The sequence below is a fragment of the Grus americana genome, chromosome 1 (genome assembly GCF_028858705.1).
Source record: "Grus americana isolate bGruAme1 chromosome 1, bGruAme1.mat, whole genome shotgun sequence".
Lineage (NCBI taxonomy): Eukaryota > Metazoa > Chordata > Aves > Gruiformes > Gruidae > Grus > Grus americana.
In genome coordinates this window covers 9979987-10004749 of record NC_072852.1, presented here as the reverse complement: position 1 = coordinate 10004749, position 24763 = coordinate 9979987, and the positions used below count along the sequence as shown (strand labels likewise).

Sequence of the window (24763 nt, the reverse complement as noted above, 5' to 3'; positions counted from 1 at the left end):
CAATTAGATATCAAAATCTGTTTGCTCCCATCACTCTTAGACCCTGTCAGGGTACCGTGCACCATCCTTGGAAAATGTTGGACAGCATTAGTATCTTGCCATATGTCTCTGATCAAGACAGTGAGATGATCTCACCTGGAAGATTCTCAGATAAATAATCAAGATAACAAGACAGAAAATTCTTACTTGAGATGCAGATAGAATCTCATGGCAAGAGCCATGAGCAGCCCTCTGCTCCAGTGGAATTAAAAATACCGGAAAATTGGTATGGCCTACTTCTTCAGGACAGTGAAAACCACTATGCTAAGTAAAAGAAACTACAACATCAGAAAAAAGATTGGGTAATATGTTTCCAAGTCTGAAATATTTGGCTTGGATTTCTGGCAAAAGGTTCAAGATTTTTTTTTTTTTTTTTTTCTGATTTGCTTCTATCTCTCTCTAGTATCCAGGAGACATTACAGTATAATGTACTTGAAAAATATTTATCTGACCTTATAATACATATATTAGAATATACACTAGAAAGTACAGAGACTACCTTGATATCTGATTAAAAGTTATCTACGAACTATGGAGGTGATTTAAAAAATGTATAATGTGGGGCAGAGATGAGAAGAACACACAACTTTTAAAGGATGAATGAGCAATATTATTTTGATTTGGCTTGTCTCTCTTAAAAGACAGTACTTTCAAAGGTGTTAAACATCCAACACTTCTGCTGACTAGCTAGCTTTGAAAAATTGAGGTTCAGAGCTGCTTTAGAAATATCAAAGGGTATAGTTAAAACTGAATATAATTTGAAATCGGTCAATCAAAGAATCTAAAAATTCATTATCACTTTGTCCTGGTTTTGCTTAGAAGAACTGTAAAAAGAGCTGCAGAGGTAAAATGGCAGAAAAGAAAACCCAGTAATAATTGGCAAGGAGTTGGGCATGTTCAGCTCTAAAGGAACATGGGAACTTCTCGCCTTCTTCCATAACACTGGTTGGATCCTGATGGTGGTAGAGAGAATATAAAAAGGGAGGAAGAGCTGGTACAGATGAACTCTGGAACAGAACTGTGCAGGATTCAGCTCCTGTTCCTGTCTGAAATGCTCTTGTAATCTGTTGCTAGGCTTGAAATGATTCAGAGTGAATTTTGTTTTAAATCCCTTCTTTTGCTTAGGTCTACAGTCATGTTTGGTTTGGAAAAGCCCAATATACTGATACTCTCTTATGATTACAAAAGAGAATTTAAAGACATTATTTGTCGAAAAGAAATAAATACAGAAATTCTCAGTGTTTATTTTCCTTCTTCATATCTCAACTGTTTTTTTCTCAGCTGTCAATCTTAGTAGCATCTGCTAAAGTTCCTTATTTTTACTTCTCAAAAATAAAATCAATTAATACCTTTGTTTTTTAAAAAAAAGTTTTTTTCCATTCAAAACTTGGATAATTCAGGACTGATGCAGTTGTGTCCTTTTCCCACGTCTCCCAAAGAGCCACAATATGACCTTGGCATGACCACTTATCCTATGGTGTCTCAGCTCCCTGCCTACCTTAGAGCTGGCTTGTTAAATGGACTGTCAGGTTTTCCACACAGAAACACTGTTTTGCATTGCACAGTGGCATCCAGTCTTCATGAGGAGATTTAATTTCTCCTGTCATACACATAACAGTACAAAAGTATGGCAATGACTGGAAAAACGACCAAAGAAAAATTAATATAATCTCTAAAAGGTATAACAAACACTCCGAGCATTGTCTTCCCTGAAGTCGATAAATTTTCTCCTCATACTAATCTACTTCTGCTTATAATATTATCTGTTTTGTGCTAGAGAGGTCTCCAAACTATTGCCTTGGCAACCAGTAAACATTAATCCATGTGAGATTTTCCTCTTGAAATACTTTCTATATTGGAAATGTTATGTAGGAGGTAAATTTCACTGGAACTGGAAAAGATGTGCTGATGATTTGATTCACATTTTTCCTGGATTTTGCAAGAAAACAGAGTTCTGGATATTTCTTATGTGAGAACACATTCACTATCCATCTAATGGAACTGGCTCCGGTGGGCACGCCTGGGCTCCGTGTAGTTTATCTGCCCCAGAAGATACATTTATCTGCCCCAGAAGACTTGCAGCACCCAGAGCAGTCTATCAAAAGACACAATACACTTCGCTCAAGGCCCAAAGTAGTTTGTGTAACACCAGGTCCTATGCTGCTTTATGTTACCGTTCTTAATTCTCAGTTATCATGCACATTTAATAGCTCGGTTTCAAGGGACTAAACCAAGGGTTGCGTTCAGCTGGCAAGCGCCTGTGCAAAAATTGGCCCTTGTATCACTCCTGTACGTTAAAACACTTTCCAGCTTACATAGCAAGATCTAGTGCTGTTGACGTACCGCTTAAAAGATTTTGTCAGAAATCCCGGGCAAGCAAATAATGTCACACCTTGTCCTGTCCCCTCAGGTAGGGCCAGCTGTTGGGGTTGAGCTCAGAAAGAGAGCTAGTGTTGTAACATCAGCTTTAACCAAAGACTGTGGCCTGGGTTGTAGGCCATCAAAATCAACAGGAAGACACTTATTGAATCTAATAGGCTTCAGATTGCACCTCCACAGAGCAATACCAGGGACTTGAATTACATCCAGAATCTCACACGGACCAAGGCAGTAGCAAGCAGGCACAACCAGTTTGAAGGACTGATCAAAGTCCACTGATGTCTTTCCAAAAGCTTTGAACAAGTGCCACAGGAGGGAGAGCAGTAATCCAAGAGGAAGGTGACAGAGGTTTAGGATGACTGTGGTGAGGCCCACATCTTAGTGCTGTTGCACAATGCACACTTGAAAGTCGAGTTACATGGAGAATATTTTATTTATAAAAGCAAACACTTTGGAGCATTTGTCAATGTGAAATAACACATTGCTTGGGTCTCTGAAGACACGATGTGAACCATAATGTGTGTTATTTCAAAATAACACATAGCTTGTCACTTATTATTACTGTAATAATCGTATTTGAATGAATCAACAATGGCAATGCGTACTTACATCAAGGAAGGAGCAACTCCAGCAAAGGAGAAATTCTGGTTTTGTATTCCTTATGGAAAATAAAGGAAACCTTTTGTAAATAAGGACCGTTGTTCCAGACTTACCTCCTGAAGAAAGGTTAAACCCCTCAGAATGAGTAGATGGTTTCCTTAACATTGAAACACAACATGGGATTAACTTTTCAGAAATATTTTCTATGCCTAGTAACACTCATATATTCATCTATGCCAGAGCCTACGGGAGTGCACAGCTTGTTTTGGAAAACAGTCATTCTTCTTGTGTGACACCTGGAAGTCCCCTGATAATCTATAGTGTTCCAGTCGACTGATATAACAAACTACACCTGAAACCACAGATTAAAAAGTAAAATAAAAAAAAAAAAGAGGAGAATGCACAAACAAAGAGTTCCAGCACCAATCAGAATCAAAATGAAACTGCTTCTCCTCAACAGCAATGTGAGACAAACATGTGTTTTCATGTTGAAATGAATGTATGTAACAATTTTAAGTAATTTTGCAGCCTTTATATCTAGACAACTGCATAACCTGAAGACGACATGTAAGGGAGAAATTTTGAAAATACATACTGTCAGCTTTTGAATTTTATATGTGGTAGAATAATCATTTAAAGAATCTTTAAGACCAAGAGGAAATTATCAAAGTGATCTTTTTAAATAAAAAATACCTTTTTTCCTCCCTCTAAAAGGAATAGGTTTCTAAAAACATTCACTTCTCAGTTGCAAAAGTAACGCAGTCAGAAAGGTACCTTTCAAGTGACTAAATTTCTTGGGTTTGTGAAATAGGCCAGGTATACTGTTAAGGAATTGTTCAAAGGGGGTCTTTATGGTTTGGGGTTTTTTTTGGTTTGTTTGGGGTTTTTTGTTTTGGTTTTTTGTTTATTTGTTTTTAATTTTTTTTTACTGTTTTCTTACCAGAAAGCAAGAGTAAGGCTTTTTTCTTGGTACTCGGACGTTTGTTTGAGCCTTGAACTAAATACTGCTGTTATTTATCAGTTGTACTGCTTGTTCTGAAACCTCCAGATAGAATCTCATTGCGCAAAAGCATAGTCCTTGTCTCCAAAACACATGCAATGTCCACGGAAAATAAAACAAATGTGTACAAAAAGTAATTCAGATTGGAAGCTGAGGCACAGAGATATCATCTGACGTCACATAGAAAGTTTGTGTAAGATTCTGGAATTGAAGATCATCTATCAATTCACAGTTTTAGCCTGATATTATTAACATCCTTGGAACACCAAGGCAAACACATATCTCAAGTTATCAATGTTTTAAAAGCTTGATTCTTTAAGAGTAGAGCAAAAGTTCTGTTAAGAAAACTATAACCAATGACAATTTTTTTTAATAATGTATTAAATTCTATTAAAGGATCAGACTTCAATTTTTAATGCTATTTTTGCTGTAGTACACGTTGAGGACTATGTTTGGACATTAACATATAGCTGTATGTGTCAAGATGGGTTGGAACTTCACAACTCACATAGGAGCTTTATGAAGCACTGTTTTTCTGGGACGACACAGTTTCATAGCAGGAGTAAGTAAAGCTGAGAAAAGCAAGGAATTTTTTTGTCTCAAGGGAAATTACAATACTCCAACATCTGTTTTCAAATTAAGACAAACATCAAAATGCTGAACTTTTCACAAAGTGACAACTTAGAAAAAAATTAAATCCAGGAATGTATAACTTTTGTTTGTGATCATTTTATCTATGTCTGGTCTGGTCTGGGTGTCCAGCTTTCTTATGCTTTAATGGGGAAAAACAGTGCACATACCCCACAGCCCAGGCACGGCCAGGTCGTATCCCCAGATCGAGACGCCTGGAAATGCTTCTGAGCGTGTCCTGTCTTACGTGGCATCCTCTGACACTGAACTGCATCTTATACAAAGGACAAACATGCTTCATCCCTGATTCGGATGGTATCAGCCAGAATTTGAGACTGGGCTATATGTTTTATGCTATTCTGCTACCATATAAGCCTTATGCTGATTTCTGAGGTACCCTCCAAGATTTTAATGGGAATTGTGGTCCTGTGCAAGAAAGAATGGGCAAGAAAACAGTAAAACCACACGAAGCTCTCATAAACCTTGCTGTCACCCTGAACACACAGAGGTTAATGTCAGATGAATACAATATTATGTGCCTTAGATCAGCACAAGGATCCAAAATAACGTTTTCATTTGGATAGAACTGGTGGAAAATTTTGATTAAATGGAAACTTCCTTTTTCATTGACAATTCATTTTGATGGAAAACGCCTGCCTAATCCTTGTAATACACTACCAGACAGTCCCACAAGGCAAATTCTCTATTTATGCGTGACTTAGAGAGAATGGTCATCAGCCAGGTTGCTTCAGCAACTTTGCTATCACTGCTCAGCTCTGTCTCATTTGCCAGCTCAGACCTGGGGTGCCAGTTGTGGCGGTGAACAGTGTGAACTGGTCAGTCACTCGTTTCACACACGCCACAGATCAGTTCCTGTATGATAGCGCTTTTCAGTTACCACATATGCTGAACTGCGTTTGACCTGGTGGTGAAAGGTTTCATTTACCATTACAGTCACTTCAGCTGTGCAGTCTCCAGTCTGTACGCTGATTTATGGGTGGATGGATTTGCATATGGCAAACATCCACACAGCTTTATAAGTTTGCATTTATGCCAATAAATGTAAAGTCAGGGCTATGAAACTAATATGAGCAATGCTTTTATTAGAAATAGCTCTTTTGGGGGTTTTTGTTGTTGTTGGGGTTTTTGTTTTGTTTTCTGCTGTTTTTTTTAAATGCAAGTGAGGATAAAATACCGTTCCATTTCCAGTTTAAGACACAGGGACTCTGCTAAAGAACATAAGCCTTTATTTCTTCTACTGTATTTCTTCTACTTTATTTCTTATTTCTTTCTTACAACTGTTCCTTAGCAGGTATACATGGGGATCATCTTGTCCCTGGGGACAGGACTAAGCACGAATCCTGACACTGATGGAGAAATCTCCAGGCTGATCTTGGAGATGGGAACATAGGAACAGCAATATCTAGCCAGACCAAAAGCCAGTCTAATGCAGTGACCACTGATAACCAGCCAGGGATGATTAAGGAGAGAACATGAGAACAGGAGAAGACATAGTTCCTGATAGCCCTTACGTCATAGATGAAGAAAATTGTCCTAGGTTTTTTGGGTGGGTTTTCTTTTTTTGGTTTGGGGTTTTTTGTTGAGTTTTGGGTTTGTGGTTTGGGTTTGTTTGGTTTTTGGGTGGGGTTTTTTGGTTTTTTTTTTTTAATAGTATTTGATCTCCGCCATGTCTGGCCTAATTAACTGACTGCTGCAGAAGGCTCATGTTTGGGTAGTTTCAATACCAACACTGCTAACACCCTGTACAAGTACTAAAAGCCAATGTCCTGGGTTTCAGAAAATTTTAGTCATTCTCTCCACAATGTACACATGTATCTACAATTAATGTTAACAGGGTCTTGATGAAACATCATAACAGATATTCATTCATTCTTTGTTTCCTGGTATGAGCAAAGGAGAAAAGATCCACCTCCCACCCACATTCTGTAACAGGTTTAGGAATGCAAGACCTTTCATGCTTAAATCATCTACTATGCAACACAAACATTTATATGCACTGAAACACAAAACACATCATTCATTATTTTGAAACTTAATTTTGGATTAGACATTTACATCATTTACATTGAGGAACAGCTAAAAATAACTTGCAGCAGGGTGTGGCTGTATGGGTGTGTAAATAGCTTCATATTTGTATACATTACGTAGGTAAATGCATGCACGCGCCTAAGGACATTTTCAGAACCCAGAGAGTTTGGGAACTTTCTTCCCCCAGCTCAGCTTTGCAGAGGGATAGGCTGAGCTTAGCCAGACCCAAACATCCCTTTGGCAGAGCAGTCAGGTGGGAGAGAGCTCCTGGTCTCAGCAGGACAAAGCAGGGGAAGGAGTTTCCCGTGTTGCATTTACACTCCATGTACCCTGCCACCGGCTAGTAACTTGACACAGATGTCTGATGTCTGCGTGCCCTTTAGTTATCACTTGAACAGGCTCAGAGGCTTTCTTACGCTAAGTGGCCTTCTTGGTATATGAATCTTTTGTATATATGTTAAGATATAATACAATTTCTACCTAGAACTAGAGAAGTGTTAGGATGCCTCTGTTCCAAGACGTCATAGACCTGTTTACTCATGAGTTACTCTGTGGGTTGTTCTCTGATTGCTAACACAGTTTAAGTAACAGCTCCAATTAATTAAATCGATGCCCCTTACAGCCTACCGAAGGGCTTCACAGCCAACTGTACCAGAGATCAGAAGTTGTGCAAATGTGTTTCCTATTGGATTTTATGTCACAAATGGTTTCTGCTCCTATTTTTAATAGAGAACATTCTTTTTGCTTCCTTCTTTAAACGTACACCTACCATAAAATGTCAAAAATTTTATTGCCCCACCAGCCTCTACTGCATTTGAGACTTTCTGCATTTTCTTAACATGTGCCATAGGCCACAATAAATTTTAGGATAATAGAAGTGTCTGCACAAGTGGCTACATCTGAGTGGCTGCAATCTGAGATTCCTCTCGCTGTTTTGCAAAGAGCCCTGAGAGCCCATTGACGAGATGTCTGGGGCGAGGGAGCACACGGCCCCGTGCTCGCTGTCCCGCTTTGTCAGACTGATGTTTGAAAAGGAGCAGGGATTCCTTGCTCTCCTGCTAGCGTTCGCAGCTATTTGGAGTGGCAGGGAAGCAGCTCTGGAGTCTCCTGCTGTGGGGAGAGCTCCTGGGCCCTCTCCAGTGAGTTCATGTGAGAAGCAGGCAGTAGTAACTTTCGCTCAAAGTGCCTGGAGCCACAGCTACAGTAAGTAAGGAATACTCTGGTAAGGGATAAAAGTTTCCACAATGCCGTGCCCTTTTTTTGATAGATATGGGAACGGTTATTGAAAGAGAACAACTGCATTATGGAAAGCCTATTCCAACATTGCAGTATTACTTATCTAAAGTTCCTGCGCTCGAATCAGTGGAACTGCTTCAAGGCTGATTTGTGTCTCGTGTGCTCTGTGTTACATTCACACAGATGCACTTCTGCACCGAAGGTTATAATGGAAAAACCTGTTAACAAGGAAAATGGGAGAGGGCCTGGGTAAGATATGACAGTTTAAACTTGCTTGGGCATTCAAAAATATCTGATTTTATATTTTATATTAAATTTTATATTGATTCATGTACTTAAAAGGGCTCAAAGATCCACCAGACTGAGTGAGGGTCTTTCCTAGTGACTTTCCTAGTTGACATTGTATCCTACCGGACGTGAGATGCAATGAACCACAGGCAAGGCAATGAATGCTCTTCTTGTGGTAGAGCACAGTGAAGCCATGCGATAAGCAGGATCAGGAGAGGTTGTTACTGAATGAAAACTTTCATTTGGGAACAGCAATATTTTGAACAGGTTTTACCTCTTTTCTTCCCATTAACTGGGCAGAGCTCAATAACTTCAAGTGATCCTTACAATTGCTTGGGTTTGTTGCTTTATTATTTCATAAGTGAAGAACTCGTGTAACCTCCTAAAAGGGCACTTTGTGCCACAAGTGCCATATACATTGAAATCAACAGGACTACTCTTGTGAGTAGGAGTTTGTAAGATCAGTCCTTTTTTTCATTTTTAATCTCCTGGTAAATACCAAGACAAATCACATTTCATTACAGGAATATTAGTGTGATTGAGCAAATCCCAGAGTCTTTGACTAATTGCCCTTTATAAATTCAGTGAATGAAATTGCATTTCACTTTGTCTCTGTGAGTTCTTTTCAGCACACTGTAACCAGATCAAATTAGTGCACAGAAGCTTTTTGAGAAATAAAATGTGTGCTGCAAATGATTACGGGGTGACACAGGCTATTTAATGAATTATGGAGTTCGAATGAAATACATCATGGTATTTCAAAGTAAGTAGATGGAAACTACAAAGCAATATCAGGGAAAATGATATTGGTAAACTACAGCAACAGTCCCATGTTATCTCATGATTAAGTGGTAGGTACATAACTCACATCACCTTTGGAGGTGAACTTTACTTTGGAAACATTTTCTAGTCCTTACGCCCGCCTAATCACAGTTTTTGGAGCTGTTTCAGGCATAAATGGCTTAGTAAATCTTTCTTTCTCCATATATACACATGCCAATTCTATCTAAGCAGACACGAGGTACAGTAAACCATGTAGAAAATCATCTGGCTCAGAGCCTGTTAAGTTTTTTATTTTACTCTGTGTTCCACATTTTTCTACTGTTTACTTTCATTTTTTCACCTTTTTGGATGCACTAAGAACTGTATCTTTTGAAGGATACATTTAAACGAAAGCATTCACCCATTCTACCTAGTTCAGGACGTACTGAAGTACAACCGTGGAGCAGAATAGTGAAATGCTGAGCAGTTTGTAAGGAAGATTAAAGTAATGATTATTTTGGGTGCCCCCAGGGTCAGATACAGACATGATTCAGAATAATACTCAAATCTCTTACATTTCTTCCACTCCTATGACACTTGTCTGCCAGACTTTCAATGAAGGTCTACATTTGCCTACTGTTTAGATCTAGTGGGTTTTTTTCTTTTCTTTTTTTATTTTTTTCATTTTTTATTCCTTTTTTTTTGGGGGGGGGAGGGTGGCTTTTTTAGCTTATCTTTTTGAAATATTAAAAGAAGCAGAAAATGTATAGTAGTGGGAGACCTGATATTGCTTTTTAAGATTCTCTTTTCCCCAAGTGATCATTATTACAGCAGATCTATTTAAGGCATGGGAGTTTCCATACCTGTGAATAGGTTAAAGTTTTATGGTGCTGCTTTTCACATCACTTTGAAATGCAATGATCTATGCCAGGAGCTAGCTAGAGAATTATTTACATATCTCCCTTCCTACCTCAGTTGACCATTCACATGCAAATAGGAGCTTTGACAGCTTCTCCACATATTTATGAAACCCAGTGATCTGTCCATTTTTCAACCCAGAATGAAAGATATGACAATGCCTTAGAATAAAGCCATGCCAGGCTCTAGATTAGTTTCTTACTCTGCAATACTGAATATGGAAATTAAAAAAAAAAAAAAAAATCCAGCGTTCTTGGAATGGAAAATTTTGGGAGCACAGTGAATGCATTTTGGTCACCAAATAAGTATTGATTTCTTAGAGACCAGCTAGGGGACAATAGTTTCACAAACTATTTGAAAGACAGAGCTGACTTAAGCTCTTGCTTTTTCCTCCCTTGGTCACTCAGAACCCAACAAAATAACTCAGTCTCTCAAACCCCCTGATTTTTAGAGTAGGTTCAAATCATTGTACCGTGGGCACACCATGACATCAGGGGAAGAAAATTAATACCAGGCACTTAAACTGGCCCTGCCTGTTAAACCCAATGTTTGAAGAAACTTGACTTGTACTACTGAGCACTTGCCCATAGTACGTACTCACTCGTAAGTGGGTCCCAGAACAGTTCACCTCTGCATAGAACAGGTTCACGGTCTGGCCCCGCACATGCAAGCAATTGTCTCTTAAACCCCGGTGTCCGAGAGACCTGACTGAGCGGTTCAGCTCAGGACAATATTGTGCTTTCGTGTTTATCAAAATTCTATTTATTTTTGCTATTTCATCCACTAGCCAGTTGTGATTTTAAAGGAAAACTTGTCTTAAGACCTAAAGTCTCCTTTTCTGGTGTGGTTTCAATGTCTTATAACCAGAAACAAGTACACATTTCCTAGTCTAAAAAGCTGTATTTCACCTCCCCTCATGTAATTTACATACACTGATCACTTCCATATGTCTGGCATAAGGTAAAATACTTTCTATGCATAGTAATGGGGGTGAACCTACAGTGAAACAAAATTCAGCGTTTGTCATATTCCTGCATGCCGATAGAAAACGTTTTTAAGAGAGTGATAGTTATGAGAATGTCCTTAAAAATGCTGTTTATGGCCTCAGCTATGGAAATTGTGTTCAAAACCTGGAAGTTGCATTGCTTAGTCTTGTCCTCAGTCCCTTTGGTGCAATGTCAATTAGCAGTATCCGTGGTCTAATTCCCTTCTCACATGCGTCACTGCAGTCACAGTCATTTAATGAAGTTACACTTGATTTACACCAGAATAATTGGTGATAGTTTAAAATTTCTTATATAGAATAATAATACACATGAGATTTGATACTGCTGTCTTTGAAGACAAATGAAAAAGTTTCTTTACTCCAGTAAACAGAACCTTTGACGTTGGTCTCTGTTGGTCTGTTTACCAGCCTCAGGAATTGAACTCAGCTCTTCTATCACCAGCAAAGCTGTCAGAAAACTGTGTAGCACGTGGTCGAGTAAGACACCCTAGTCTAACAAGTCAAACTACAAACTTGTGTCTGAAGTTCAAAGGTACACCAAAATCATACCAAATCTTGCATTTGCTCTGTGTTTCTTAATGGCATGAAAACCGGTACTTTGTTATGGGAAAAGAATGTTATTCAAAACAACCATTACATCATGTAAGTGGCATGAGGAAGTATAAAAGCAAAGAAAAAAAATTCCTTGAGTTAATTCACTGAAGGTAATATTTAAATGCTGCATTTAAGGTATGTGGAATATATGAACAACCGATTTTATTTTCACATAGGCCAAGCTGATGAGGGGAACAGGTGTTTTGTTACTTATTTTAGGAATGAGTATGTGAATCTTAGAGATGCAGAGTTCCACTTCTGAATTTATTACAGCAGTTAATCCTCATTACTAGGTTTGAACTAGGGCTGTCAAGCAACAGTTTTCCAGTGAGCGAGTCACAAATGATAGGCAATTATAACTGACTGAACTGAGTACTGCTTATTTCCCCAAGTGGCTGAGAAAGGCTGCCCTCATCCTGGAGGAGGTTGGGAAGCATTTTGGGTATGGAAAGTCAGAAAAAGGGCTGTGTGAAAGAAGAAATAGAAGTTTTGTGTCCAGAATCTGTTGGGAAGGACAACACGTATGCTTGTAGGGGCAGAGGAGTATTAAACACCCTTGGCCTCGTAAGGTATGTTCAGACTGGGTGGAATGGGGAGAAAGTGTCCAAAGTGAGGTTTTTAGTTTTGTCTGATAAGCACAAGAAAAAAATTTACATTTTTTAAACTCCTTCTTAATTTTAAAATATGATTATCAGGTATGATTAGGGAAAAAAAAAATAAAAAAAAAAAAGCCTAGCTTAAACTCAGAGAAATAGCCTAGGATCTTGCAAGTGCTCACATACCTTTGGTAGACAGTACTGCAGAGACTAAACACAAAGATTGTTCTTCTCCAGAGTCATCTGTAATCCCCTTCACAGTGTATTTGGTGTGAAATAGAGGTGGATACTCCAAAAAACATTGTGAAGGTTTCCTATATAAAACCATCTGGAATATCCAAATTGAATTAAATTAGATATGCTTTCTGGATAATACGCATGTGTTTCATGTCACAGGCATACACAGCTGTGAATATAATTATTATAATCACCTTAAAGTACCTGTAAGGCCTTTGTATGTTGATCAAAAATAAGTTCTATTGAACTTTGAATATACACATTAATAGGATTATTCTGAGAGTAGGATACAGCTCTGAATAAGCATGGCAAGTCTCTGACCTCGAGCAATTCCTCATGAGATCACTTAATACCACTTTACAGGTGAAGAAACTGACACAGAAGAGCCAAAGAATTAATAGGATTTCACATTTATGGTACTTTCTTTGATTCCCATTACAGTACAGACTTCCTGTGTATCATCAGCTGTGGTGCTGGGTTTCTGTTAACCTCCAACCTCCATTTGTAGGTGAGGATAACAAAACTTTCCTAATTTGCGTGACTGATGTGCACTAAAGAGTGTGAGTTCCAGTGGGTGTTAAAAGAATGATGAAAGACACAAAATCGCAAAGAGATGCCAGAAAAGGAAGTAGAATACCCAGTAGATTACAGTTCCATCACAGATGGGAAACAAAATCTGAAAAAGCAGAATTAGAAATCCATGTTAATTTTGATCTCAATAACCCAGGCTGCAGAGAAAAACAAAATTTTCAAATTATTATTATTATTATTGTTGTTGCTGTTGTTACTCCTTTATTTCATAATACTCCTTTAAAAAGAGCTATGTGGAATTTTCTTTCAAATTTAACAAATTCCTAAATCTTTTCACCTGAGATAAAATCTCACTTGCCTCTTTGTTGGAGGTCACCTTTTATGGCTAGAGTACAAATGACTGAGGATACGTACTTAGAACAGCAATATGGAGGGAGTGTTACCATACTCATAACCACACAGCCAACATCCCGCCAATACGGCTTCGCTGGTGTTTAGGATATTTCAGATAACTGCCAACGAGAGCTCTTTGAAAATGTTACCATGCCCTTCTGTACATCTGAGTATACACTTGGTGTTGGTGGAGAGAGTGACACATGGTGGAAGAGTAGTAATTTAGAAACAAAGCGATTTCCTGCCTATGCGATTTGCAGGTAGCTCAGGAATGCGTTTATATTGTTGTCTGACAGGCCATCAGGGCAAGAAGTTTTGATACAGCCATTCTTCTGCCGTAATAGAAGGAAATATGAGGAGGAAAAAAAAGCAATTTTGGAGATAAAGTTTTCTCTCCCAGATCTCCAGACATAATTTTTGCTGTCCCTCCTATCACTGGACAGCAATCAGGAGGGCCACGAAGCTGATCGGAGGGCTGGAGCACCTCTCCTATGAGGACAGGCTGAGAGAGTTGGGATTGTTCAGCCTGGAGAAGAGAAGGCTCCAGGGAGATCTAATTGCGGCCTTCCAGTACCTGAAGGGGCCTACAAGAAAGCTGGAGAGGGACTGTTTATCAGGGAGTGTGGTGACAGGACAAGGGGTAATGGGTTTAAGCTAAAAGAGGGTCGATTTAGATTAGATGTTAGGAAGAAATTCTTCCCTGTGAGGGTGGTGAGGCACTGGAACAGGTTGCCCAGAGAGGTTGTGGATGCCCCCTCCCTGAAAGTGTTTGAGGCCAGGTTGGATGGGGCTTTAGGCAACGTGGTCTAGTGGAGGGTGTCCCTGCCCATGGCAGGGGGGTTGGAACTAGATGGGCTTTGAGGTCCCTTCCAACCCAAGCCATTCTGTGATTCTGTGATTTATCACATGGGTCCAGCAGAATGGAGACCTTGTACAGGACCTATCATAATGCAGATGAGACCAAGTTGGCCTCCAGATACTACAGAGCAACACTCATCATCACTGACATGATGACCCTTGTTGTGTTTTGAGTAAAAGAGCTTCATCAGGAGTCAGAACCATTTCAGTCTATACATTCATGCAAAAGTGGAAAAGTTGCACTGGGAAACCCATGAAGGAAGTAAAAGTAATCTCAACACCCTGAAATCTTCACTCCACCTTTAGAGACCTCACTCTATGCCTTGGCCAGGCGTGGGATCTGTGTCTAGCAAAGGATAGCTATTGCCATTCCAGCGTCAGATGGTGATGAAAGCTGTACCCTGCACACTCTGCAGCTCTTTTGGATGCTTGTGAGCTGTATTTATCATCTGTTGCCTCTAGAAAAGGCCACCAACCCCTCCCCCTTGAAAGGCAGCTCTAAATCCTTTAAATTATCTCACAGAGCTTTTTTGTGTCCTTTTCTCACACAAGGCTGGAATTTCAAAAGGAGCCAAGAGGGGCCGTCAGAACCAACATGAGCTTTGCTTCATTAGAGTGGAGCGTAAAGGAGAGCTTTCTTTTTCCTCTTTCCACAAGTTAGATGAAAGCAAATAACTACTTCATTCCTCAGACTGTTCCCTGCAAGATCCAACTTTGCACGAAAATATTTATAAAAGATGAGAATTTTATTTGACTGCTCACTTCTAAAGTTTCTGCAACATCCAGCTGGAGAGATAAGCAGGCAGCCCAACAAATGTCAAACAACTTTAAAACATTAGAAGAATGGCAAAAACTTCTGACTTTACTGCGTTTGGCTATCAAACAGCAAAGGATGAAAACTAGATGTGACACAAAGTAGACTAGTGCTCACACGTTTTAGGGATTGCTGTAGATTTCTCTAGCTCAAGGGGAATCTGTAATCCCCAAAGTGAGAAAAGAATCCCCCAAACTGCAAGTCTATTTAGAATTTTTAGAAATGCATCTAAATTAGGTTTTATCCTGCTTTTGCTATTGTAATAGTTCAGCTGAAAAAGGGGAGAATCAGGGTCGAGGCACTTGTCCTCTGAGTTGCACATGCACATAAGTATTTTTATTTGCAAACTACACTATATGAAATTGAGTCTTAAATACATTTTTCTTTTAAAGTGTAGAAACATTCAGAAAGTAACAGAGCTGGTCAGGGGACAGCTTATTGAAAGCTCCGAATGATTAAGCTATTAAATTAGTAAAGCTCTGCAGCCCCAGACAGTCACTTCCAACATGTGTCACTGGATTTGGGATGAGCTTATTAAGGAGGAGAGACATGGGAAATGTGAGATGTAAGTTAGGTAATTGTTTTAGGAATATGAAGAATTTAGTGGTACTGTACGTTTCTTGCTATGGCTGGAAGTTTGATGCGAATTTAGATAGAATCACAAGTGACCTCAAGAGCACAGATACTGAGGGCATACATAAGTTTAATCAGTTGGATTTTTATACAACTTTAAATACTCATTTAGGCAGAGACATTTTCTTAAATTAGGGTGCTTTGAGATCAGAATACAGCCTAGGTTCTTCCATCACGTTTAATTGGTACCTTCTTTTGATACCTTTCCGGAAAGAAAGAAACTAAATGAATGAACAAGGAGCTTAATTCCTTTTACAGTCACTGAAAAGCGATGAGCACCCTTAAAGTCTCATTCAGCCTGCCTAACCCAAGATTAGCTCTCTGGAGGTACCTCTCCTTCCACTGACGGTGAAAAGAGCCTAATGTGGCCGACTACGTCAGTCAAAAGGAAGGAGAAAGACACCACGGAGATCTCCTGTGGTGCAGGAGAAAGGCTACCGTGCTCTTAAGATTTCTGATGCTCTCAACAGCTGTGGCCATCCTTTTCTCTCTTGGACATTGGGGCACTATCCATCTTGGAAAAAAAAATAGGAAAAGTCAAGTAAAAGTACTATCCCCCCAGTTATTCTCACCATCCACAGCTGTTACTGGAAGAGAGCAGCTAACCTATATGAAGGCTGTATGTGGGAGGACCGTGAACTTGCAGACATTCCTGAAGGGAGCTTTAATCCTGCAAGGGAAGGAATTCGCTGAATCGCCCACCAGCACAACACCAGCAGCAACTTTCAGATGTAACCTTAATTAACGAGAGCACCAGAACAAGCTCCTGAACTTCCATTTTAAATTTTGACATAGAGCTGCCAGGGTCCACCCCACACATTTGCTTAAAAATAAGTGCATGGGAGCCTGAAGACAATTTTACCCTTTTTAGCTTTCAAACAACTGGAAAAATGTCATAACCATTGACACCACTTAGAAGGATTTGTTTTCTTCTCGGTCACTTAGGCACTGCCTCAGGTGAAGATCTGATTTTGCTTCAGATTGAACTAGGGTCAAGTCAGGCTCCAGCTGATGTAGAAAATATTCAAAATATTGGAGCAACCTTGTATTGCTTGTACTCCCATTGCAGTGTTCCAGGTATGCACATGAGGGAAAAAGCCTGTGGGCCAGAGGAAGTAAATAAAAAAGATGTCTCTCTAATAGCAGCTGTGGGCATTAAAGGCCGTATGCAGAATCAGTGATTAGGCAAACAAAAAACATCTTAAAAGGATCAGAGTATAGCAATGCATTAAATAAAAACTGAAAAACATTTCCAAGCAAAATGAAAGAGTTAAAAATACAAATAATTTAGTGGTTTCTTCTCTGGTGGAACTTCATGTAAATGCTTTCTTTATATACAGATGCACACGCAGGAGAGATTATTATAAATAACCCATTTACATTGTAGCAACCTGCAAAGACTGGGTTTCTTATTTTAAATATTGTTTTGCTAAACCTTATGGAATAAATACACACCTGAATAAACCCTAAGCAAAGAGGTAGGTACTTCAGTCCTGATCAAAAAACTTCAACCACAGAAGTAAGTTTTAAGGCAGACTTCACATATCAGTAGATCCATTGAGCTGAGTGAAACTACGGCTATTTAAATCCCTTGCTAGATCAAAGTTTTAAAGATGCTGTAACAAAGAGTAAAAAGAAGTGCTGTACACCTTGTCCACAGCAAGAGCAAAGTTTCCATTGCTGTCAGTACAGCACCTTCCATGAATAATTCAGTCATTTGCAAACCGTACAACACAAGTAATTATAGAGAACTCCAGCTTCTCAGAAAAGGGAAGCTCTGTAATCCAGAAACCACTTTTTCCATGGAATTAAATGGGAAAGTTGGAAACACAAAATGAAAATGTTGGGCTAGGTTTTCACCCTCCTTGTTCCAATTACACTGCCTGTCTCAGGCCCTAATTAGCTAGCTGAAAATTTCCCTATATAGGCAAGATCTGAGCTTAGGCACTTCATCAGCTTCTCTCTCCTGTCAGCCTGTGGGGCATGTCGGAGGCAGGCAGGGTAGTCCTACCGTCTCCCCTGACAGTTCTCAGGTCTCGTGGAGACTCCACTCAACCAACATCAGAAAGACCAACGCGCAGAGCTTGTCTGAAGTACTCATCATTTGGGGGCAAAAAAAGGCTGAAGAGGCTGTGGCTGCGTTTGACATCTTCACTGCCTTCCAGCCTCCCGCGCTGATGGAGCAGTGAGGTCTGAGAGCGCCGGAGCCGTGCAGAAATGTTGTCAGGAACGGTGGAAGCTGAAGAGTGTTACAAGCCCATGCCTAGACCGCAACCGTCACAGGTTTGCCTTCCTTCACGGTCTTTTTCCTAAGTCTGGGCTGCCCTTCTCTCCTTTTCAGGCACGTTAGAGAGGCTTTTCCCTCAGACAGTACTCTTACAACACAGTTCAAGCAAAAGTTTTTTTAAGCAGATACCTTGAAATCTGAGACAAACTAATACGGGTCCCAACTCAAGAGAGACAGGCTCTCTTGCCAATATTTGTCTCCCCATTTCCTTCTCCAACTTTTTTCCTGCTTTCCCAATATTTGTGGAGGTATTGAATTGTGAGTTATAGAGTTTGATGGAAAGGAAAAACCACAATCAAACCCACAGGCAGGCCATCAACTACAACCAGACTGGGTCAACAAACTACAGGCCGGGTATCATATTTACGCTACGCACATACAGGTAATTCAGTGCAATGTCATTCCTCCCTCCTCATGGCCTGTTGGACTGATTGCAACGGACAGAAGTTTTGCCATTGCTTTCGCTAGGGCCAGCATTTCATCCGTAGAAAAATCCATCCTATAAAATTGTAAATCAGCTGCACATAAAGAATGGAGCAGTTCTCACTATCACTGCAACTTTAAAGAAAACACTTATTTTTAATATGGCTTGAATTGGAGCCAGCGAGTAATAAGAGCTAAATCTGTGTGCAATGCTTTTCCAGTTACTTATTCTCAAGTAATATGTATCCAATTGAGCAACAATAACAAAGGAGAACCACACATGTACTCTTACAAAACATACTTACAGCATTTAGTAATTTTCAACAGACAAATAGGACGCGACAGATGGATTTGAGAAAGTTGGGTTCACAAGATTTACTCATGTGGAGAACAAAATCGGGGTTGCCTTAGGAAAAATCTGTAAATCAAGGAATCTTTAATGGAAACTCTCTCTTTCTTTGGTCTTATATGTTTATATTTAAAGGTTACTGTAGCTGGTTCCATCTCTGTTTGTGCTGTTACCTCCCCATACAGAGGACAGCAAAAGAAAATAGGAAACAATAAACGATACAAGAAATCCATCTGGAGTTAAGACTATATTTATTGTTTTAAACTTTGCACACTCAACTTGATCACCATATTTCTGAGAACTCTGTGCTCAATAGAAGTTTCCTGAACAGAATGTGACCTAGTGATACAGAGACATACGACCGACACTGAAATTGAAGCCAATGAGATTAAAAAAATCCAAACAAGCAAATGAAAAAACCCACCACCAACAAACCCCTCTATATTCTTTAAGGAAAGATTCCTTTACTTTTGACATATCAACAATGACATTTCTTGTTACTTTACAAGAAGGACACAAAGTCTCTGAAGGACACAAAAAGAGGAGCTCAGAGGTTGAAGGGCTCAACTGAGCTTTCAGTTTTATAGCTGGTTTTACCGCATTTAGGCTATGATCCAGAACTTAGTGACTTCAATGAACTTTGGATCAGGCCTTTAATCATATTAATTCCCTTCGACTGAAATAAGGAGATAAATATCATCTGTGCAAAACCTTTCCGATCCAGGCACTAAGATGGAAATATTTCAAAACTTTAAAATGTACAGAGCAAAAACCCTGATGCTACTGAACGGGAGTTTCACCACAGATTTCAGCTGGACGAGGATTTCCCCAGTGTTCTCATCGAATTTCTTTAATATGCCACCAAAATCAAGGTGATATAAACCAAATAACCAGAACTCCATTTTACAAGAAACAGAAAGAACCTTTTCAGACCACAGATGTGGCCTTAATATATGCATTTATACACTTTCCCTTCCTCCCCCTGTCCGTAACGTGCCCCATAGGATGCTTCTAATCTTCTGCAAGACTGAGTGACAAGAAGTTAAGGGGAAGCAAGAACAGGAGTTCACTGAAACTTCTGTCCAGCAACCTGGGAAATGGCAGAGCTAATACTGGACCTTTGAAAGCAAGTGACCATAGGAAATCAAGGTTGGCAGGGATTTAACCCTTCATGACTCATTTTGCTAACTTTTAAAGCAAATGCCTGAGCTTTTTAAACATGTTTGACATCTAATTAGTCGAGAAAAACAAGAAGTTAAAATACATCCTTGCTTTTCTTTTGAAATAAAGCACCAACAATTAGCTCCAAGGTATTTGTTTAGGCAGAAAACAAGCATGCATGTTAAAAGAAGGGACTAGAGCCACTGAAAGAGAAATCACTTAGGTCATTCTTTTCGACTTGCATGCCTTTTTTTTTTTTTTTTTTTCAATATCATAAGTTTATTTTTCAATATCATAAGTTTATTACCACAGCTCTTCATGGAAAGGCAGAATGGATAAGTAACTGGGTAGCTTCTTTTCCTAACTGCAAGCAGTTTGAACAGAGATGAATCACGTAGTACCACATAGTCATATAGTGGTGAGGAATACTCTGAGAGATACAGATTAGCATATAAGGTATTCAGTCTGTGCCTAAAAGACATATTTTCAATACCTACAGCTCTTAAGGCTGTTCCTATGCAAGGTGTTAACATTGATCTGTGCATAGAATACTGTGCTGGAAGCAAAATTTGTCTGGAAAAGCACCAGCTGATAGTGCTTAGTTTTCCCTGACTAATAATGATATCCCCATCCTTAGGGATCAATGCAACAGGCAATACGCTCCTCTTGACCTGGCCAAGCATTTACACTGGTACTTAACATTAAGCAGGGGAGTAGTCTGATCTGATTTTTAGGGTTACACACGTTTTAAGTCAAATATGTGATTAAGTATACATATGAATCAAAGGCCAGCGTGTGAATTCCTGTAAGTCTTCAGACTTAAACTTGCTTTGAATTAACTATGCATTTACTTTCTTTGCTAGATAGGAAATAGAGTTGCTCAGCATTTGAACTCATTTTCTTTTTACAGTGATCCACCAATTATAAAAACAGTTTCAATGTTCCTTTCGGTTTCCTGTTTTGCTCCTGTAGGGTTAAAATCTGATGTCTGATGTATTTAAAAAATGAAAATGAGATCTTTTCTCCCAGCAAGAGCAGAACTGGAAAACAACCAATCAGCAGAGTATCAAAATGTTGCTGTATCTAGATACAGCACCAGCAGGGCAAAAAAAGAAAGAAAAAAAAAAGAAAAAAAAAAGAAAAAAAAAAGAAAAAAAGAAAAAAAAAAAAGAGAAACCCACTATCATCCAGATCTGGCCATCCCTTGAAATTAGTTTCCGTGAATTTAGTCAGTACGAGCAGGGGTAGCAGGTTTGAGCCATCAATAAACTTTAAAAGGGTGAAAAATAATAAACAATAATTAATTAGCCGTTAAACCCCTTTACAGGATATTTTTATAGCATTTATGCTTCTATATACTAATCTGAGTTTCAGTATGATTCTGAAAGTTTGGAAGCAATTAAGAGGATTCTAATGAGTTTTTTGACATGACATGTCGTTATGGTACAAGCATTCTTCAGACTCCATTATTCAAAATAATCAATTTTGTGTTAAATACAAATACTTTTTCTTATGAAAACCAAATTAACAGATTCTGAACCTCTTACACTGTTCTTTTCACACTTACCTTTTCAAGTTTAAACACACACAAATATGCATATATGTGTTCTTTAATAAACCCATGTACATGCATTTATTTCATACAGTGCATCCAAGTTTTGCAGGTGTTTAATTTATTTTTTTTTTTTCATCTGGAGTGCGAAAATGACATCTGCCTTGTATCAGAGAGGACTTTTCCCTTCTCTTTTGCAGCACGAGAAGGATGAAAAAAATTGGAAAACATACTTCTACTGGCAAGAGATGTATTGACACTATACTGTAAACTGAGATTGACATCTATGACCAGGCATGCACACACATGTTCTCTTTTTTTTTTTTCACCGCAGAAGCAGTGTGTTACTTTTCCTCCCTTCTTTCAGAATCGTAGCTGCTGCTCCTTCTCTCAACCTTCAATAATCTGAGAATTTTGAGAAGGCAGCTCTTCAGAGAGACATGTATCTACATATAGATGTACAGATCTCCCTTTTAGAAATAATACTCTACAGCTCTTACATTTTAAACTTCTCTCCCAGTTGCGCATTCTCCAGATTTGGCGAATTCTTCTAAAAACGTACTGAGAGAGGAACTATGCTGATAAAGAAAAGACTCTGCCTAGTTCAGAGTCCTCCTTTAATACTGGCAGTATTATACAAAAGTTAATTACTGACAATTGCAATGTGAGTGGCATTACACAATTTCAAATGTAAACGTAATCTCACAGCTCGCTCTCTTCAGTTACACCTTCCCTGTGATCTCTAATGAAATACATCAGACTACACCGAAAACAATCTCAGTTCAAACAAATTGCACTGCATTTAAACATCCATAGGCAGTATTTTCCAGTGCATAACAGTCCTTTCCTCCCTTTCTGGACTGATCTGTTCCTTTCAGTTTATAGTTTCTTGGCAAACCCACCATCTACTGCTTATGTTAGGCATCTGATTGTCAGATTTGTACAAACTGAATATTCATGACTTGAAAATTAACCACTTCATGCCTAAAAAAGGAAAATATAAATCTTCATCTATTCCGTGCTGATTGAAACAGATCTGGTATTGTGGCTGCACTACATGCCCAGCACGGGAGAGATTAGCTGGGTGGCCAAACACGTCTCATCGTTTTAAAGAGTAAAGTCCGATGAAATAGCACAAGACTGAAAAATACTCTTCCATGGACCGGCACGATCCGGAGTCCTTGTCTGCAAATACAACTAACTCTTCTTTGTCTGTGTTTAAACTGCGTGGTACCGACCGTACCCCGGAGTGGCTTTTTAAGTATTTTTTTTAATTTTTTTTAATTTTTTTTTTCAGAAATTTCTCCTAATGCCAATCTCCCCTTTGGAAGCTAAGGCAAACCAGGGAGGAAGGTGGGGGGAGAGGGGAGCGACGGGGCAAGGAGGAGAGGTTTTGAGGAAAACCGAGAATAAGAGAGAACAACAGACTTACCTTTATAGGATAATTTGAGCCTTGGCACGTTATTCTTCACATGCTGGCAGTTCACTCTTCCTGCTAGTAATACTCCCAAGGAAAGCAAGGCAATCCCCCTGAGCCAGCCCATGCTGCAGCAGCCACTGTAGGGTCCCTGCGAGCCGGAGCCGCGGCGCTCCCCGTCCTGCCGGGCGCCGCCGGGGAACTTCAGGCAACCTGGGGAGCGGAGGTAACAGGTGATGGGGGTGGGCTCCGCGCCCCGCCGCGCCCCGCCGCGCCCCGCCGCCGCCGCCGCCAGCCGCCCCGGCCCCCCGCCTCGCCGCCGCCGCCGGGGCAACTTCAAGCCCCTCTCACGCACACGCCGCGGGCCGGAAAAGGAGGCAGCCCCCGGGCGCGAGTGGCGTGCGGGCGGGGGGGCGGCATGATGCGGGCGGCGGCGGCGGGCGGCGGCGCGGGCCGGGGGCAGGGGCCGGGGCCGGGGCCGGGGCCGGGCCGGGGCTGGCGGGCGCCCCGCTCCCCGCGCGGCGGGCGGGTCCCGGGCGGCAGGGGCGGGCGCGGCGCGGCGGCAGCCCCGCGCTCCCCGCGCACATGGAGACACGGGGGACACCGGTTCTCCCCGCGCTCCCGAGAGCGGCTGACAATGGGAGCGCAGGAAAGCTCGACCCCCCCCCCCTTCCCCTGCTGTCACACCACACATGCGAGGAAAAAAAAAAAAAAGGGAAAAAAAAAAGAAACACATCGCGGCGGAGATTAGAGGGAACAGAAACCTCCACCGTGCTTGGGAAAGGCGCGGAGCTATAAATTTCACGAGCTATTCTATGTCATTGTCCAGGTCGCTGGGTTTGGCGCTTTTTTTCCTTTTTTTTTTTTTTAATTTCATTTTACGGTTCTAATTAAAAGATGTACGTCCCCCTTTAAAAACGACAACAGCACAACACAACCCAAAATGTTACTACCCACATAAATAACATCTCCTGCCCATAACGTAATCCTCTTCGGGTTGCTCCCAGTTAAAAACAAGTAACAAAGTCTTCCATCAGCCTAACTTTACCACTGAAGCTTTTAAAGCCTTGTTAGGGAAGGTTGCGCTAACCCTCCCACCCTCCCCACCTCCTGCACTACTCCAATTCAGCAAAAGAAATTCCTAGTAAAGCCCACTTCAACAATCAGTTCAAGACATGTACAGGTCTAGAGGGGCTTATAAATTACACTGGAGTATTCTCTGAAGTGTTCTTAGAAGTTAAAAACGTTCCAAACCTTCCAATTTCTAGGACTGTGTGATTATCATAATCTTATATTTTTGCGCAATGAAACTAGATAATGATTTTTGTTTGTTTGTTTAAACAAAAGGACACACAAAATCCCCAGAGGTCTTCTAAATGTTAAGGAGCTGTAAATACAAGCATAGAAGCAAACTTAAGCTCTCTCCTCCCACACATCTGAACAACCCCCTTCTAGTGAGTGATGGTTTATTAAATTTTCCGTGCTGTGCTGAATATCAATTTAATGCGCATTTTGGAATGTAATGTCTTGCACAGATATGTACCCTGTGTTACATTCCTGATGCGATATTGACAGAAACATTGGCAATCGACCTTTACAAAACATTGGCATCATCAAAGCAGTGTGATGACCCCTCTTTATTTTGTTCTATACTTTTGGAGAAAAAAAGAGTCTGTGAGTGCTTTATGGTGACAGAGTCTATGGTATTTCGGTGACATCTCTTCCTTCCTTTTATCATTATTTACTGCGGGTTAAAAACCAGTTATCTAGTCCCATCGATGATGAGCACACTACACTCTGAATTTTAGAGAACACAGCATCTCTTTTCTGTGTCCAGATATTCAGACCTAGCTACTAAACCAGCATCTAGGAATTAATCTTAACTTTGAAACTGAAGTTCATAGCTGAAAATGTGGGTGTCAGTATGGTTCTAATTAAAATGTAAAGGCTCATGCAGAACACAACTTCGTACTACAGTAAAGCAAGGGCTAAAATTCTGTCATTGCTGTTT

General features: G+C 40.1%; 1 protein-coding gene across 1 annotated transcript in view; it reads right to left on the bottom strand.

Annotated features, from left to right (window-relative positions):
- The window catches only part of SEMA3A (semaphorin 3A), a 172646-nt gene extending 149407 nt beyond the window's left edge, over positions 1 to 23239 (bottom strand). Inside the window, exon 1 of the mRNA XM_054804985.1 lies at positions 22768 to 23239. Within this exon, the coding sequence (XP_054660960.1) occupies positions 22768 to 22879 (112 nt within the window). The 5' untranslated portion in view covers positions 22880 to 23239. The remainder of the gene's footprint in view (positions 1 to 22767) is intronic.
- Positions 23240 to 24763: the final 1524 nt, after the last annotated feature.